Below are 20,042 nucleotides of genomic sequence, written 5' to 3' on the forward strand. Positions count from 1 at the left end.
AGGATTGGTTGGTTTTGAACAATGAAACTGGAGAGAACAGAAACTAAAGACTGTCTCACTGCAAACTGAAAGGCAGACACAGCTGAGCTTCTCACCTTGTTCAAGCTTCGGGCAGCACTGTCTTTCCCCCCTGGTGTCAAATTCCTGAGCTGTACGTCCAGGAGGCCAACCAGTTGGTCCATGGCACGAACTGAGTAGGTGATATCCCCGGCGTTCAAATGATTTCTGGTCTGTTCTGCTAGCTCTCTGGCAATATTGGCAGCTGTTTCTCCAGATTTCAGCTATTATTTTTAAATAGAAAGGAAAAACAAATGTTTTCCGTAAGTATTTTCATTGGTCTCTTTTAACAATCCCTTTTGTACAAAAGTAAAATAGTTGAGGCAAGAGACAGTTCTTAAATGCTCTTCTTATCTCACGGTACTCCACAATATTTCCTGATCACTCATTCTTCTCTTAAAAGCCTGACTTTAAAGTCTTGTCGTTAAGGAGATTTTTGTGGAAAATTCCCTCTAAAGATTATTTGTCACCTCAGTTAGTCATTCGGGTTGTTAAGTCTGAGGTGTGTCCCACTATTTTCTCTGTCAGTCTGTAAATTGGAGTTTGATGAGAGCTTCTCGTGGGTTCCTAATCTCTATTCTCAGAGGCTGTCCACATTTCCTTCATGCCAAGATGAGCATTTAGTGAACTCAGTGAATGCTAAGGTTTCTAAGATCAGTGAAATTTACTCTCCTTAAAACCCCTGCTTTTGCAAAACACATAAGTTTTCACATTTTCTCCCAATACATCGAGTAGCCAATTACTAGATTCTTGTGTTTCTGCTTTCTGAAACATGTTGATTATTTTGTATGCATTCTTTAAAAAAAAAAAGTAAAAATCAGGTGAGACCTAAAGATGTTAAAGGAACTCAGGATAATATTCTGTGATCTCCTGAATATACTAAATAGCCTTGAGACAAGAAAACAGGAACACAAATTCACTCATTAAGAATGATGAGAGATACCAATAGAGACAGACAAAGACCATGATGTGAAACTCCTGTTGTCATCGTGGGGCCTTTGCCAGTACCGTGTGCAAGAATTCACATGAAGTTTCACATACTAGAACGAGATCATGACAATAAGTCAGCTCAGGACAAGAGAGACACTGGGAGGGTGCAAGACACTGGATCTACTGGTCACAGAACACACATCTAGAAGTTACAGATAGAGCGAATGAACTCAAGTTCAATGTCAGGGTTGAGGTATCCTGTGAAGAACAAGGGCCAAGCAAATGCATCCCCTTTTCTAGTTAGCTGTCTAACATGTAGAGTGGTCCATTATCCCCCATGTCTGTACTCAGTTAAAACATCTAAAAAAAAACATGATGTGAGAAATATGTTAAGAGGTAAATAAGTACCACTTCCTGGATCGTAATGTTCATTACATGTTTTCTAATTTGCAAAATTAAATTTAAAAGGTATTTTCAATTTCTAAAACAATATTACAGCTCATTTTCACAATATAGAAGAATATAGTGCAAATTTTTCTCTATTGATTCCACTTTCCAGGGAGAGTCTTATATCTATCTTTCTAAATGATAACATACCCCTCACCAGTTGAATATATATGTGTCATTAGTTAAAGATTAGTTTTCTTATTCTGTTATGTTATACAAGGCTGGAATTATAGATTATAAACAAACAAACAAAAATCTTTATAAACTGTCCCCCAGTGGTTATTCAGGATGACACAGAGTAGAGTAGTCAGTGAAATAGAGTGCACTCGGGGGTGCTTCATGTGCACAGAAGGACCAAACAATCAAAACCAAAATGACAACAAACCTTAAATAAACAAATTGAAGTGATTGGAACATCTGCTTAATTTACAACCAGATTCATGCACACATACACACACACACACACACACACACACACACACACACACACACGAAAAACTAGAGTGAAATGTAATAATATCAAGCAGTGTTAAGATTATGAAAATGAATATTAATCCCATCAACTGTATAGGGCAAAATATTAATGCTGACTCTTACTACTATTGGATATAAGAAACAATCTCAGACGTCAAAAATGTAAACAGTCAAAGACATCCAAGTAAGATTTGTGACCAAGGCCAAAAGAAGTTATGACCTTTTAGAACCAATCAATTATAAATGTATAATGTCAACAGTTTAAAATTATGAAGAAGGTGGGTCTGGAGAGATGGCTCAGTGGTTAAGAGCACTGATTGCTCTTCCAGAGGTCCTGAGTTCAATTCCCAGCAACCACATGGTGGCTCACAAGCATCTGTAAAATTATGAAGGAGAGTAATGCTGCTGACATTAGCCTTTAAGGTACACTGCTAGAAGCATACCAGTAAAATATTTCAAATATATATGTTATTACAATTTCTGTGTTTATGTATATATCTATATAAATATACTAAACCATACCAAAGCTTAACAATTCAGAATTAAAAGAAAAATCCTTATTGCTGTTATTTAAATTAAAAAATATATAAATATGTGTATTATATTACAAATATATTATATTATAAATATATAATAACTATGAATATAAACATATGTAATACACATTAACATTATACATTATATATTAATATATATAAAGATATTAAACTATTGTTACTGGTAATGTTATTGTTAAAGTTAATAATCAGTATTTTGCAGAAATTATTATATAAAATTAAACAAACAGAAATAGAGTGCACCTACTATAATGTAATGGGTTCATAACTCTTTCAAATCTTTATATGTAAAAACACCTGTCAATTTTCTTTGGAGTGGACTATGCAATCATACTCTTCAATATTATTATAACATTGGGTTTAAGAATAAAATGAAAACAGGGTAATGTTTGAGCACGTAAATATTTAATTTTTTCATGTATAATTGTGAAGCATTAAAACAAAAGATTATCAAGCCAAGGCTGATGGTGAATGATCCTGCTGTTTATATAAGAACTGTTAAGAGAACAATGCAGTCATAGAGCCATTGGATCACTAATGGGTTATCTTCAAATCAGTAACCATAGCTAAATTTCAACAAGTATTGGCTTAACCAGGGTGAGGTAGCATGCACCTGTAGGGAGGCAGAATGGAGACGATTACTCTATGTTCCAGGACCACTGGGGCTACACAGAGAAATCTCTCAAAAATAAAACAAACAAAAAGGTACACCCAGAGTTCTTTATTTATGGAGAGAAAACAATTCCACTTCACACACAAACACTGAGACTAGAAGCTGTGAAAGAATTAAATAAAAATTCTGTTCTGTCTCTGTCTCACTGAGCCTTAAAACTGAATAAATCACACAAAAAATTATCCCTGGGAAATGAAAGATGGACCATTCGCCTTTGAGTGTTTGAATGTGAAATGTCCTTTAGCACGTGGTCCTGCCATTGGTTCTGCCTTGGAAGCGATGGTATCATTAGAACATGTTCCTTGATAGGAGTATTGGGTTACTGGGGAAGACAATAATGTTGGAAAACTCAGTTCTAGTACCAACTCTGCTTTCTGCTTGAGCCCACCGCCATGAAACCATCTGCCCACCGTCATTCCTTCCCCATCGCAATGGAACCAATTCCCGACCTGAGCCAAAATAAACCTTTCTTCTCTTAAGTTGTTGTCACAGCAATGAGGGGGGGGGAATGGATGCACACATCTAATCCAAGAAAAGACACAAGTATTTCTTCCATTTACTATGTGATTTTTCTACCTTACTACTACATCGACCCTTTATCATGATTTGGATATACAATAGCCCCCAAAGACTCCTGAGTTTTAGGTGTCATCGGCAGCTGATGGACAGTGGGGAAAAGGGACTAGGTCACAAGGACTCTACCTTCATCAGGGATTAAATAATATATTGCTTTTGAGGCAGGATTATTATCCAACTTGTAAGGTTTCTGCCTCTGCCTGGTGAGAGCTGTGATCACAAACATGAGCCACAGTGTTGGACTAGGAATTTAGTGGCAGAATTTGGAGGTGATGTAACTGCAAGGCAAGGTATGGGAAGAGGAAAGAAGTCACAGGAAGTGGGCCCAGGAAGAGTACATCCTGCTAGGGCTTCTCCTCTCTCCTTGCTTCTTGGCTGGGAGCAAGATGAGCATCTCCTTTGCCACACCTTCCTGCCGCCCTCGTCTTCAGCTTCCCTTTGGAACCAAAGCACTGATAACACATACCATGGACAGAGACTTCTTAACCCACGAGCATGTAGAAATAAATCTTTGCTCCTTTGGGTTGATTTTTGTCAGATATTTTATCACTGTGACGAAGCTAACTAAAAGCATGCTTTGGTCACCAGCCACTCCACCCTGAGTTATGAAGCTAATTGGTTGAGTAGTTTCTTTTTTTTCCATTCTTGGGCCACTGATAGAGGCATTGTTTATTTCTGACATTTCTCTAAGGTGCTGGTTCCCAAGACAAGCTTCCTGAGCCGAGCCTGGTAAAAATTTCTGCCTAGTATAAATCGCATATAGCCATGAATACTTAAAGCTATCTTTTTATTTATTTTTTTTTAGGTAGGAAAATATGTCTAACTCCATCAGTTTGTTTATTCATTTCTGTTTGTCTGCATCTATCATCTATTATCGAGCTATGTGTTTACCATTTTTCTAACATGAACACATCATTTGAACAGTAGCTCATTTAACCTATATGCACACTTGATCTTTAATAAACACATTAATCATTGCATTCTTTAATGGGCTGAGGGACTGAATCATAAAGCCTCATTCTGTCTGGGTCCTTAGTCTCCCACTGAACTTCACCCTTTGCCCCATGGTTTAAACTCCTGTACCACTGCATTAAGATCTGTGGATATAGTAGTGAAAAAGATGATTATCTGTTTAAATGTCTTAATTACTAGCAGCAGAAAGAGTTATTAAAAACCTATCTCGACATATACTTAGTTTTATTGGATGGAATACGGAAACCATGTGAAGTAGAATTGTTAGTAAGAACTTTTCCTGGAATGTGTGAGGTTACAAAATAATTTAGGAAATGCTTCTCTGAGGATGATTTCATTTGAAATGCTGTGGAAAGGAAGAGATTAGAAATAGAGGCAGGTGCTGGATTCCAGGCAGGAGGATCAGTCAGTAAGGGAGGAGCTGGAAGCCCTAAGGCTAGCTGCACTTAGGGTACTATAGCTAGAGTTTAGACAGCTGGGGAAGTAGAAGAAGCAGCACTGCTCCTGAAGAGGTTGAAGGAATCGGGAAGGTGCTATCCAGATTTGCATTTGAATGATGACATCTCAAAAGATGCATAAGCAGAATCAAAAATGGCAGGAGCCAGGGATGACCTGGGGGTGGGGCAGGCTGCAGAGTGTTGGCAGGGAGTGGTGGCTGAAGAAAAATGTTCACAGACACTCTCAGGAGTGGGAGGTAAGGGATGTGCTCCTCCCAGGCTCTGCTTTACGTTATTGGACAGCAACACCATTGGCTGGGTCTTCCCACTGCTCCCACAAGCTGAGCTCAAACTCATGACCACGTTTTCCTGGTGACCTTCTCCGCTCATGTTCTCTTCACTGGCATCTGAAGGATCGCTCTGATAACCTTAGTTTTCTCTTTCTAGTCACTGTGACTTAAAATGATTTCATTCTATATTAAAATGCATACTTATTTTTAACCTGCTTCAAGTTTTTTTTTGTAGAGCCATGTTAGAAATCAACCTTTTCCTTGCTTAAAGCAGTCATTATAGTGCTTCTTATGTATTTTTTCATTAACTGTTAATAAAGTTATTATATATATTCAAATACTGAGAAATTTCATGAATTTTATAGGATTAGTAAATTAATGCCTGTATTGATGTGGCAGGATTATACACAGGACTTAATCAGTTAAGAGAAGACTAGCTGCTTTTCCTTAACATTGAAGTTATGAACAAATAGATACTGTGTTGATACACTGAACCCTTTTAAACTTTGACACAAGCAAAAGCAATTTTTAATTAAAATTTAAACCACCTTCAAGATTTTTATGGGTTTTATTTATCAACCATTGATAAGGAGTTAAAAATGTAGAAATTACTTGCTACATTACTACACAGTAATGTACTATTTCTTTGAGTGCTCTACCTATTCTAATGTATATCTGAGCCAAATGAATATTCGAGCCAAATGCATGTACATAAGAAATGTAAGTAAATTAAGTAAGTCTGAAGTTTTAGAAACCACGAAGACTTGGTTAATTTTGATCAGCAGCTTGACTGAATCTATAATCAACCAATAGACATTACTCTGGGAAGGTACGTGAGGATGTGTCCAGGAGGGATTATGGAAACTCTTCTCCTGAGTGAGCAGTACCTGTGCACAGTGGCCAGAAACAAAGTCCAAGGATAAAGCAAAGTTGCTTTTGTCTGCTATTCTGTCCCATCAGTGAGTGTACCTATGTTGTTGCTACTACTATGGTGGCCACACTTCTCTGACACTGAAACCCAACTTCTTTGGCTTTCAAATGTGGATTAAAGAGCAGTAGCTCTCCTGGAACCTTCCAGACCTTTAGCTCCAGTTTGGAGCTGATGAAGCATCCATCCTCAGACAGCTAGTGTCAATCTGACGGACTAAGCAGCTATTAAGGTCTCAATCTTTTCCAGTGTGTAGACAGCCATTGCTAGACTACAAATCCCCTACTGTGTAAGTCAGTCTACTACATCCCTTTCTGGTACATATGATCATTCTCTTGGTTCTGTTTCTAGAGACTAGTAACCAATGTATCCCACAATCTCTGATAAGATTAAAAAATGATTTACATGCATTCTAAACTTAGTTGTAGTCTTATTCTATTCTTTTAAGAAAGTTAAAATAGGGCCCATAAGAAACTAGGATAATTCAACCTGATATTCTGGGGAAAATAACTGGACTAATTTGTATTGTAAAGGGCTAAAATTATATCTAAAACTCATATTCATCTTCTGAAAACCCAGGAAAATACCACATAATCTCAGAATCTGCCAGAAGCTTATATAGAAACAAAATAAAGGGGCCTTGAGTTTATCGTGAAGAAAACAAAACCATTATCTGTGACAATTCAACCAGATCTTTTTCACATAATTGCTGGAACAGGTTAGCAGGAGGAAGCGTTCTTCACTCAGCCTGCACAGAATATGGGAGCTGTTCAAAAGTATCAATATTACAGACTAAAATGGAAATAGTCGACTATTGAGATAATGCAATAAAATGTACTCTGAAGGCATGCAAAATAGAAAATATGAATTCCACTTTCAAAATGTTGACTTCAACATTGTACTTTTTTATTAAAAATAATTGTCATAGAGGAATCCTAACTAGTTTGTTTATAACAAATTTCTTAATAAGTTTATAACATAATTTTTCTTAGTGAAATGCAATCTAATCTCTGTTGTCACATAAAATTCACTTTTTAACTTCATCAGCATATATGTAATCCAAATTCATTTGCAAGACTCAACCACTATTATCCATTGCCTCTCTTCTTCCTTCTAGACTAACTGTTGGGAGAATTGCATAATTCATTTTTAGTGCAAATATTAATTTTGCTTTGTGCAGCTAAATAAAACTTCCAAGATTTTCAATTGTATATTTGAAATCTATAATAGTGCTAATTAATAGCAAGCAAATATTCCTACTCACATTAAGGATCTATCCTATTTTACAGATGGGAAGATTGATAAAGAGATTTATGTCTTGTTCTCTAGAGTTCAGCCATAATGAACTCAAGTCCCCAAGTGTTCCCTAGCAGTCCTATAAAAGCATGGGGTAGGGGATTCATGATAGATTCAATGTAAACACTGACATACAAAATGTGTCAGATGAAACCAATGGGATTAAAAGGTGGAGCTTTGGGAGAATGAATTGTGTATTGAGGGCAAAGCCTTCATAGATGGGATTGGTAATTTTATAAAAGTAGTATTACACAGCTGCTTGAACATAAAAACTGCCCTTACCAGAAACTGAATCTGCTGTCGACCCTATGTTAGATTTTCCAGACTTCAACACAATAAGAAAAAAGCCACATAGTCTATGAATATATTATGATAATCAAATAAGGTGAGATGAGAGACATCATGCTTCAGGGAATGTCCACTCCAAACTTACTATACAGGTAGATACTACTGTATTTTCAGTGAGATAAGGGAACAATATGCCATTATATACATACATACATACATACATACATACATACATACATACATGCACATATATTGTTTCTTCAATCTTCTAATCTAGTATGGAAGAAAAAAACATAACAAAGGAGAGGAGTAGGTGATGAGAACAAGGGAAAAGTCATGGTAAAGGGGACAACAGAGTAGGAGAGTTGGGGAAGAAACATGTATGGTGAGTTGGGAGTCTGGGAGAAGAACTCCTGGTGTCCTTCATATTCAGAGTAGCAGACATAACAGACACAACCAGGAAGGAAGGAAGAACGGACAACATGGAGAGACCCTGGTAGTGAGTAATGTGGCTGTGAACGTGAGAATGGCTGAATCGCAGGCTAGCCAGTGTGTGGATACTCAGAGGGTCCTAAAGGTATAGCCTCCCTGAGCCTCCACTGTTAAAGACTCTTGGAGAGAGCTCAAAAGATTCTTCTGAGCACTTTATAAACTTATATCATTGTTATAAATTCCAGTTGACTGCATTCTTTAATTTAAATGTAATTATAATATATCTAAACTTTATAGACCCATAAGGATTAAGCAGAAATGCTTTGGATGAACAAGACCAATTTATTATAAAACAAAACATCTCCTCCATGAATCAAATAGGCAACAGCTGTCTGGTCTTTAAAAGGAATTATCTCTTTTGTCCTAAGATTAGCAGGGCTGCAGAGGAAAGGAGGAAATTAACTATCATTATCAGTTCAAGTCACCCGGTAATTTCTGCAATGAAATAGCCCAACCATATTCAGAAATTATCATGAAAACACTCAGCTTTCTAGGTGAATTATTATTGAATTTATATTAACCCCTGGGCTAAGTATCTAGGGAACTTTTTTTTTAAGTCGCTAATGTAAAAAGATACGCTGCTGATCTCTTAGTCCGATCACATCCAGGGAGAGTTATATGCCCCAGGGTCTGGGCTACACTGTAATAAAATCAAAGGACGTAAAAGCTGTGGCAGGAACAGTGCCGAAATTGGAGAAGCCTCATTATGAATAGCAACAAGTATGGAGATGCATATGTACGAGAGTCACAGAGTCAGTAAAAACCAGGACTCTCTCTTGATCGACAGTGCACAGAGAGTTATAGCTCATTCGGTTAATGATCTACTGGGTAGGTATTTATGGATTATTATACAGAATATTATTGAGGATAAGCCTGGTTAAAAACAAATACAGAAAAGAGTAAATGGTGCAGGCAGGCTTTTAGGAAAGCCATCATTTGTGATATTTCTCAGGCCAAAAAAAAAAAAAACTTTCAGAAATTTCACAGCATGGCTAATGTGCTATAGCTGGACTCTGCATTTTAGAAGTGCATAAATCCACATAAATTGCTGTAATAAGGATCCATCCCATAGCCCTTTTGGCATAAATGCACATCTGGTCTCTGTTTGTAATGAAATCAATTCCAAGCCCCACAGTGCATTAATACTAAAAATGCTCAACATATTGCAACTGAATAAGCCCAAATTTTAGTCTGAAGATGTCATCAAACATGTGTGTACTTTTAGCACTGATAAATGGCCAGGCTACACGACATTCAGCAAGCTGCTCAAGATTCAAGAGGAAGAATTTTCTGCATTATTTTATTATTTCCAGAGGAAAAGAATCCATATGCATGTAAGATTTTTTTTTCTTGCTTGATGGTTAACGTCCCTTGGATGTTCATCTCCAGCTTGAAATACGATAGAAATGAGATTAATAATAAACTTATTAGAAACAATAATGCCTAGCTTAGAGTATGTATTTGCAATTTAAAAACAACAGAATCCCCAAATTAGCACATCGGGTAGTAAAGGTTGTCTCTTAATGTTAAACTCTATTAAAGGAAAACTCTACTAAAGTATACTGTTACAGATTAATTTAAAAATTATCCCATTTGGTTTTCAACACAAGTAATCAACAGCAAAGAGACAAAGCCTGCTAAATCTCCCTTACGTGCTTCATATGTACCTTCTGTGTTATGTGATTGACCCAAGGAGAAGAGCAGTTGCTGAGATCTGGTCCTTGGGGATCCCATATTCCATCAGGAGCAAGACACAGGTAAGTTGATACACCTAGAGACAGAAAGAGACATTCATGTTTCAAATACTCAAATCCTATTTCTAAATATATATATAAATAATTTTAAGTATATACATTTAAAAATTAGATAATTGTACTGAGATAGTATCTATCAAGCTACAGAGACAGTGCTTTGAAAGTGAATGGAACTGGACAAATGTTAAACAGCAAATTAAAAGAATTCAGTGTTTTTAGTATCAGGACCTGAACAGTGACTTGAACTTTAAACCTCATACTGACAGTCTGATGCTCTAACAACTGAACTATCCAGGCCCATTTTAGAATTCAGCATTTTTAACAGTCTGTTGGCTCCAAACTTTGTCTCCATATCTCCTCCGATGAATATTTTTGTTCTCCCATCCACACTTCAGTCGTCCTTCTTTTTGAGCTTCATATGGTCTGTGGATTGTATCTTAGGTAATTCAATTCGAGTTTTTGCTAATATCTACTTATCAATGAATTTGGAGCAGAGACTGAAGGAATGGCCATTCAGAGCCTGCCTCACCTGGGAATCCATTCCATATACATAAAGTCACCAAACCCAGACAATATTGCTGATGCCAAGAAGTGCAGGCTGACAGGAGCCTGATATAGCTGCATCATAGCATGGCAAATACAGAGGTGAATGCTGGCAGCCAACCATTGAACTGAGAACGGGATTCCCATTTGGAGGAATTAGAGAAAGGATTGAAGGAACTGAAGGGGTTTGCAACCCCATAAGAACAACAATACCAACCAACCAGAGCTCCCACGGACTAAACCACCAACCAAAGAGTACATATGGGCAGACCCATGGCTCCAGCTACATAAGTAGCAGAGGCTGGTCTTGTTGGGCACCAAAGTGGGGAGAAGCCCTTGGTCCTGCCAAGGCTTGATGTCCCAGTGTAGGGGAATGTCAGGGCGGGGAGGCAGGAAGGGGTGGGTGGTTGTTGAGGAGACACTATATTTTTTTTGGTTCTTTTTTTTTTTTTCGGAGCTGGGGACCGAACCCAGGGCCTTGCGCTTCCTAGGCAAGCGCTCTACCACTGAGCTAAATCCCCAACCGAGGAGACACTATATAGAAGGGAGATAGGGGATGGGATATGGGGTTTATGGATGAGAAACCGGGAAAGGAGATAACATTTGAAATGTAAATTTAAAATGCAATAATAATAATAATGATAATAATAATAATAATAATAATAATAATAATAATAATAATAATAATAATGAGTGTGTTGGTAACTGCCATGGATGTGAGGAAGAATTTCATGAATTAAGACCTGGAGAGCTGGCGTGAGTGGACCTTGTGCTCTGTTTGTAGGGGTAAGATAACATTAGCAATGCAGGCTTTCAGGAAAGCTTGTGGGAAAGGCCATCTCGGGTAGAGGAAATGTGTCGCCTTTGGGAAACCTCAGGACTTTTGAATGGGGTTTCTGCCGCTTGAAGGAGTTTTACTTAATGAACCTGGGAAGGCCAGAAAGCTAGGCCTTGAAGCTCCTTGGTCTATTATGCCAGGAGCTAGTGAAGATTTTTAAGAAAAAAGAATGATTAGAATCAGGATTCAGAAAAGCATCCCCGGTGGAATACAGGACGGATCTAAATACAGCTCTGAATAAAGTGAGGAAGCTACGTCCAAAGTTAAAGTAGAATGTGTAGGCCTGGACTTGGGATCTAACAGGAATGCAGAGATCTATGAAATCAGGACACAGGTACGCTGGCAGTACCCTGTAAGCCCTGGGAGGACCGCAAAAGCGCTACACTGACACTCTTCCTCGATTTTCACAGGACAGTGATGACCTCTTTCAGGGATGTAAAGGGCTTGCTTTCAAATAACGGTTTTCTCTCATGCTTGCACGACCTGTCTAGAGCAGCAGGGTTGCTCTCACTTCTCTTTTGGAGAAAGAGCAGCTGAACTTAGAAGGGAGAAATAAGAAAGTCTTTTGGGGCTTTCTGGTTCCAATGCACCAGAAAATGTTAGAAACAAGTATTCCCATTCCTTTTCATGGGAGAGAGAAGGGTGCTAAATTTTTAAGGACTTTGCTAAACTGGGCACTTATAAAAAAACAAGACCATCTCTGGGGCTCCCAGCACTCTGTATTATGGAACCTAAATTACATATCCACACAGCTCAAGGAATCAAGGGAATAATGTCCCAAAAATGGCCCATAAGAACACATGAGCGTATATCAATTGTATTATAAGTGTGTGTGTGTGTATGTGTGCGTGTATGTGTGTGTATATATATATATATATATATATGAATAATACAAATATTTGTTGGCATGTCAAGCATTATGAAGTTCGATGCAAATGACAGAAGTCAAGTATTTGTCTAAAAATGGCAAATATGACTGCACCTTGGTATATTATAAATATGGCAGAAGTAAAATAGGTTCATGGCATCTGTTTCTTAATTATTTCCTGGAAGAACCGGGGGAGATTGTTCTTAAATCAAGGCTTGTGAGTAGGAGATGGCACCCAGCAGAAGGCCCATGACCATGTCAGGAACCTTTGGCTACCAGGGAACAACTACATAAAAGTTATTCATGCTTTCTCCTTCTTTATAAAGGGTGTGATCACTGGTCATCATGTTACATAGAAGCCTACACAGCCCAGTTTCTGCTACTAATATCTACCCACTGTTGAGAAACACAAGACAAACTGAAGGAAATGCAAGGAAAGTGCAGGAGTGTTGCAAGGAAGACCTGACTCTAGACCGTCATCTTGCTCGAAGCACTAACACTAAAGGAAAGCTATTTCTCATAAGCGTTTCTCCTAAGTCCTCACCTGTGACATCTGCAGGTTCTTTTACCAAAAGCTAACAATGGAGTACTCGGTTGAGTTCATAACATAATCAAACATTAATAAATAAAATGGATAGTAACAATAAAAACAAAATAAAGGAGGGAACTAAGAGGAGAGGAGAAAACAGGAAAAACAAACAAATACACAAAAAGGAAATGAACATAGAGTGAAAGAACGCAAGCAAAACCAATGAAGGCTGGGGCAGGCTTACCTATGGTTCCTGCTGGGCATGGCTGCTTTGCTACTTGCCCCTGTCGGGTCTTAAACCACATGATCTCTCGGGCTTCCACAGCCTCGCAGCTCTCTTCCATCGCTGGGATTTGGGAGGCTGCAGATGGCAGGTGTGTGGTAACATCCAGCACCTCAATCGCTGGGGACGGCGTACTGGTACTGCGGTTTCTTCTGCCAGGCAAGGATGGCGTTGTACTCCTCCCTAGGTTCCAGGTGGTAGTCCGGAGGGTGGTGCTGGTGGTCGTGCTTCCCATACCCAGGGGTCCTGTGGTAGAAATCCCTGAAACACAATTGGAAAACAAAAAAACCAAAAGACCCCACCTACATTGCCTGCTCACTGTATGACCTCAGGAAGTCCTAAGATCAGAAATCAATGACCCCATTTTCATTTTAGACAGGGCAAAAACTTGCCACTACCAAGGGATCAGAGTGACACTAGAGTGCTAAACCAAACATTTGACTTCTGCCAAGCACACTTTTAAGGTGTTTTTTTTTTCTTCAACTCTAGTCACAGAAAACAAGATTACAGCACAATAGGACTCTCTGTAAGCTTCTCAATACTCTCAGACTTTCCCACTAGAAAGAATTAAAACCATAAACCCTCCACTTACAATTTTCAAAATATGTATAGAGAAAAGTTAGATAAAATATTCTATTCATATTAAACGCTACAGTTTGAATGTGAACAGTTCACCACAATTTCATTTGTAAAAAGTTGGTCCAGAGTTGGTGGCTTGAGAAATTGTGCACTTAGTAGGAACTAAGGCCTACCCAGAGCACAGAGGGCCAGTAGATTGGGGGTTGAGGCAGGAAGATGTATGTATGATATCTTGACCAAGTGCCGGAGGAGCTCTCTGCTTCAAGGAGAGAGATGTGAGCAAACTGTCTCACACTCAGACTGCCTTGGGTAGAGCCATCCTTTGTCATGCCCTGCTGGCCATGATAGATGACATGATAGACCCCAAATAAATCTTCTCGTGTGTGTGTGTGTGTAGTGTGTGTGTGTGTGTGTGTGTGTGTGTGTGTGTGTGTGTGTTCACACACGCTCATAGGAACTGGCTGACTGGTTTCTCTCACTTCTCTTTTGGAAAAAGAGAAACTGACCTTAAAAGTAAGAATGAAGGAAGTCTTTGTTACACAAATATATATATATATATACATATATATATAATTTTTGAAATAATATATAGATGTAAAATATATTAGTTTTATATGTAAATAATGTATAAGTTCCTAAATATGATAATGGAAAAATAATAAAAAGAGAGAGGACATAATTAAAAAATCCTTATATACAATTAATGAAAAGAGAGGCCACAAGTTTAAAGAAGGGCATGGAACTGTATAATGGAGGGGTAGGTGTGAGGAGAGGAAAGGAGAAATATTGTATTTGTATTATAATCTCAAAAAGAGCAATTTCAGTACAATCTCTTATTATATTTTACTTCGGTACCTTGTCTACTTTTAGAACTGACCCAAGTTTTAAAAAGCAACCAAGTCTGATTTATCAATACATACTGTAAGCACTTCATAAGAAGTTATGTCACTAAATTGCTAAGTTCGCTTATTAACAGGAGACTATGGGACATGGGCTCCAGCCTGGTGCAGGCTAACTAGAAATCCCTATGACAACCTTGTTATCTCTCATAAATTAATGCATAGCGATAGAAGACTGATTGTCAAGTCTCAGCTGCTGCAGAAGAGATCCACATTCATGGGAGCAAATTTGCTGTCCGTAAAACTTCTCCGTCCAAGACTGGTATGGTAGAGGCAGAGGGATTGCTTTCTGACCATCGGATCACTGTAATCATTCCTAGCAGGATGCTCTCTGACGTCGTATTTCTTGCTTTACCTTACCCTCTTAGGTTTCTGCATCTCTTTGTTTCCTTTGTACATGATAGAAAAGTGGGCAGGGAAAATGGTAATGGAGGCTGTGCTGCCTACAACTCCTTCAAGTTGAGAGGAGGAGGAAGAGTATCTCTTTTCTGCTCCCCTCCACAGTGTATTGTGTGCTCTCAATTGCAAAGCTTGGCTGATTGTGTCTTTTTCTTCTACCTGAAACCCCTGTCGGAGTTCCTGTCTTTCCCCAGTCACTGATGTAACACGAGTCTATCACTGTTGGCGAGTGGATACAGTAAGGCTTTGACTGTTTTTCTAATAACAGCTTCAGCAAAGTAAAATGGTCAGACTCTTCAGTATTTATCATTCTAATATAAGAGCTCGGGGTTCATGAAATGTATTCATTAACTCTGATGTCTGCTATAGATTAAGGAACTTTAGTAAAACATTTCAAAATGTTGAGAGAAATTAATGCTTTAGATTAAAAACATCAAGATGTGACTAAAGTTTGAGAAATCAGCAAAAAATACATCAAAACATTGGAAGGTAAGAATAGATTAAAAATTAAGAATGTAACGCTATTATTCATTTTTAAAAATTCATGTCATCATGTCATCACTGGGATGCAAGAATATTTAGATTTTTTTCCGGTGAAAAATTTTTTTTCAGATGACATAAAATTTGACTTCTTGCTATTGGGGAACTGTTAAGGCAATAGTTAAAAGTGAATCTCACATTTTTTTCCTTTAATTTAAATAAAACCAGCTCTCATTTATACTTCTGAAGGGACCACTTAGAGGAACTGTTAAGCTTTTTGACAAGGACTATAATCTTTTCATTGATAATGAGCTGTAGTTTTTATTTCAAACAAAGCCTTGCTTGTTCTTTGTCTTTTTAAGTTTGATCACGTTAAAAAAATGGAGACTTGTAGAGTTACCTGTTATTAGCTAAATAATCTTATGCTCAACTTAACTTGTTTGCGAACCTCTTTGAGCTAGAAGGGAAAAATACTTTTAAAATAGAAATTGTTTCTCAATTGTCTTCTTTCTAGAGAATTCTACAGGCACTGCAGAATGCTTTCAAGATGAATGCCTTGTTGAAAACTGGATATTTTAATTAGCATTTAACTGGGAGGGAGATTAGTTCTGCAATAATTTTCTCTATAAATGCACATGGCTGTGCATATGTACAAGACAATGGCAAACTGCTACAGGAGTTTTACTTATGGTGACTCCAGCCTGACCATTTTCAAATAGAACTTTTAGTCAAGATTCAATGTATCACTGTGTTCTAATTAAACGGGCTAGGTTTTTGAAGACTATCTCATCACAGCAAAACATTTTAGAAATAGCACCACCATGTAAGAGAAAATTTTCTTTTCTTTTTCAGATACTAACTCAAAGCGTTTTCTACATTTCCCCAGAGATATGTCTTAGAGTAAAAACTAGACTGGGTTATTCTTCCTTTCAAATTCTTAAATAGTTTCTGGATACTCTCAAAACAAAAGTAGGCCGCCTTTACCTCATGCTCAAAGTTCTCCATGAGTGTCCCCCTGGGCACTCTGAAAACTCTCATTTTTTTTTACTCATTATTTAAACCACACAGGATTCACAGTCCCACATCTGCATTCTCCTTCTCTGTCATGGGGCCTTTGTCCACGGGAGAGAGCACAGCTGCTCCATTTCCAACTATGTCCCTACCTCTTCTTTGAGTCACACATTGCATGACATCCGACTTCATCAAAGAGCGTTTCAGCCTCTAAGCTTGGCTTAAATCCTATCACATGTTTGTTAAAATGATTTACTCTGAATTTGGCCTTCCCAAGATTAACTATACTCTAAGTTAAGAGGATGAATGTAGGTTGATGTCTATATGCTGGTAAGGGCTGGCACAAGTTAGGTCAAGATCATGATTGGACAGTAAAAATTAAGGATGGGACAAAGCTTTTGTAAGGCAGGAGAGAAGGAAAAGGAAGGAGAATCAAGATGGACACCGAGAAGGGTGACCCAAATCTGAGTGGTCTTGAATTGCCAAGGTAGCTGGGATGGATTTCTATAGGCAAATTTATCTTATCTAGATGGGTGGTTTTTATCTTATCAATTGGTTGGGAGTTTATTGTGTGGATGTATTGTGGATGGAGAATTTAACATAGAAATCTTACAGTTGTTGACTCTTGATTTTAATGGGTTGTTGGGAGTTCATAACATAAATTAGGGGGCAGATGTTGGGAATGTAAACAGAGCAGTGGCAGGAGTTACGAGGCAGGAGCCACCTCTGGGACCAGGGTGTGGATGCTGGAACTGTGAGCTGAGTCCACAGCATGGAGAAAGAGAGCATTGAGATAGGGGTCTCTGTATGAAACTGGCACGACAGCGGCCCGCCTTGGGAACGAGATGGGCAGAGAGATTGATGCAGGGCTCAGAGAGTAGCCGACCGCAGTGTGCAATGGAATGGAGCTTAGCGAGTGAGACACTTTGCTGACTGAGATGAAAACATCCCACAGATGCCATGTGGCCCTACAGTTCTGGCTAGCACGGGATAAAAGAAACCCTTTTTATATTTTTTACCGCAACAGATGAATGTCCAGGGATAGATCAAGTGAGGAATCAGAAGATGACAGAGGATCAACAAAATGGGGAAGACTATGGCAATGGAGTAGCACGGTAGGGCTACATGTCTCTCAATAAACTGGCTAGAAAATGTACTTAATTATTTAATCTATGCTTATCATTAAAGAAAACCACTAGACAACACGAAGAGTAAAGAGCCTGGGAATATCAACATCTTTCCTTGAAAGTCATAGTGAAGCAGATACTACCAAAAAAAAAAAAAATCAACTCACTACAGACATCCTAATTCTAAGAATCAAAACTGAATTTCTTCCCTTGGAACTGTGTCACTGAGAAACGCCTAAAAGTGGAGACTGTCCAATTCTGTTGGAATTTAAACGGAGTAACTGTCGATTTTAACCACCATCTATCCTCACTTCCCAGCTCCTCTCTGCTAACTGCTATGCTGGGGTCCCGTGGGCCCTGTTTGATGCCAGCTTTTGGCAGAGTTAAGTACTAGTGAAATACACGATGTCCCTTGAGCGTGTTAAAAAAAAAAAAACAATAACATCAACTTGTCGTATCGATAGATACTGACAAAAGAAGTATCTGAATCCTCAGAAAAGCTTTGCTTGTTGGGTTCCAGCTCGCATCACATGCTATGAGAGAGTCTTGATCTTCCATGAGGACAGGATGTTGTGACAGTGTCTCAGTGGATGCTGCTGTGCGATCTCAGCTGAAGACAGCGAGCTTAATCAAACGGTGCGCTAAGAGTCTGCCTGCTGTGTATCAGGCAGAGAATACCGTGTGGAAAGAGTGAGTTTGAGTGACTACTTACGATTAGCATTTTTTCCTAGCTGAGTATTTTGCTTAGTTACTTTTATTACTTTGTCCACATTGAGTCTTTATAGCCTTATTCCCTACCTCTTCCCATCACAAAAAAAAAAAAAAAAATCCCCTTCAATTCTGGTAAGTACTATCTATAGTAATGTGTTATAGTAAAAAAAAATGAGTCAAATAATAAAAATTATTCTTCATTATTTGACTTACTTTCTTTAATTTTTTTTCCTATGGCCTGTCTTAAACAATTATTACTTAGAATATTAATGCAAGTTTTGTAGAATATACAGAAAAGTGTGACAACAATGGCAATTTTTATAGTGATTAGTGGTTTATAATACACTTGTATATTTGTAATTTCACTTAATCACGATCAAAATTAAAGAGTCATTGATGTTATAAATTATTAATCTTAAAATGAGAAAACACGACATCAAACTAAGCAAATGACTATCACAAAATCAGAAAGTGAACTGTTCTCTTGTCGCATATCGCACAATATTTTGCTGTAAAAACTGACCTTGGGCTATGTGCATATCTAAGGTTCTAGAACTGGGAGGCGGTGGCCAGATAATCACAAATTATAGGCCAGCATCGACTGCACAGTGAGAGTCTGTGAAGCAAACAGGAGCCCTTGCTTCAGCTCAGCGGTACCATGCTTTTCTAATACGTGCAAGGTCCTGAGTTTGATCCCTATCACCAGGAACCATTCCGTACACAGAAAAAAAAGCCCACATTTATGAACGGCTTTATACTTCTACAATTATCAGCCTTATGTAAGCTTTTAACACAATACTGAGAGAATAAAGCGATTCTAGTAAGGCATTACCATCCTTGGTTATACAACAATTACATTTGGGATAAACAGCTATTGTAAAGATATAATACTTAAGACAGAAAGGAAAGCTATATAATCTTAATGTAAACTTCACCTTACAGTCAACACATTGCCTTCTACTCAGGAAAAACCTACAGCCTTTTTTTGTTCAGTTGTCCATTTTCTTCTTCCCTCTCTTCAAAGCACTATCCTCTTCGCGGTTTTCTTCTTACAAATGTTTCTTTTGAATTACCCTCATTACAATAGACAATACTCTGGCTGACTGCAAATGCACTTTGTGCTCTGCGCTTGCCAAGTGTTCACTTGGATCCAAGGTCCATTACTAACGCAAGCCTCCCAAGGGCCCAATAGAAGAAACAAGAGAGCTAAAACCATCCCAGTGCTGAGCATGGCTTTTGGCTACTTGTGCAACACTCAGGGTAAAAAGATGTCCTCCCTGCTCTCCATGGAGAGCAATCAGTGGCAGCACACTTGATTAGACACAGTCTTAAAAGTGAAACACTGATATTACGGATCAAGAAATTATCCAGATCCTTTCAGAATTCATTTGTGGGATTTGACTGCATGGCCTCTTGAGAGTGGAAAACTATAGACTATGAGCCATGTAGAGGCATATTTATTTCTGTAATTTGATCTACTTATATCTCCTGGTTCTCTCTTAGGATACTACCCTTATTGTAAATATAGAAAATTAAGTGTTTTAATAAACATGAAATCATAATGGCCTTATTATATATGATAATAAGTGAAAATATAAGATTTT

The 20,042-nt window shown here is 38.1% G+C and overlaps 1 protein-coding gene across 26 annotated transcripts in view; it reads right to left on the minus strand.

The window, feature by feature from the left end:
- Positions 1-20,042, minus strand: part of Adgrl3 (adhesion G protein-coupled receptor L3) — a 767,242-nt gene that overhangs the window by 161,757 nt on the left and 585,443 nt on the right. For 22 of the 26 annotated variants that reach the window (XM_063272835.1, XM_063272833.1, XM_063272832.1 and 19 more), the window contains 3 exons: positions 13,194-13,493; positions 10,085-10,188; positions 96-281 (listed from right to left, as the gene is read on the minus strand). In XM_063272835.1, the coding sequence (XP_063128905.1) occupies positions 96-281; positions 10,085-10,188; positions 13,194-13,493 (590 nt within the window). The remainder of the gene's footprint in view (positions 1-95; positions 282-10,084; positions 10,189-13,193; positions 13,494-20,042) is intronic. The other 4 variants (XM_063272834.1, XM_063272831.1, XM_063272820.1 and 1 more) reach the window with 1 other exon arrangement.

The sequence above is a fragment of the Rattus norvegicus genome, chromosome 14 (assembly GCF_036323735.1).
Source record: "Rattus norvegicus strain BN/NHsdMcwi chromosome 14, GRCr8, whole genome shotgun sequence".
In the NCBI taxonomy this organism is placed as follows: Eukaryota; Metazoa; Chordata; class Mammalia; order Rodentia; family Muridae; genus Rattus; species Rattus norvegicus.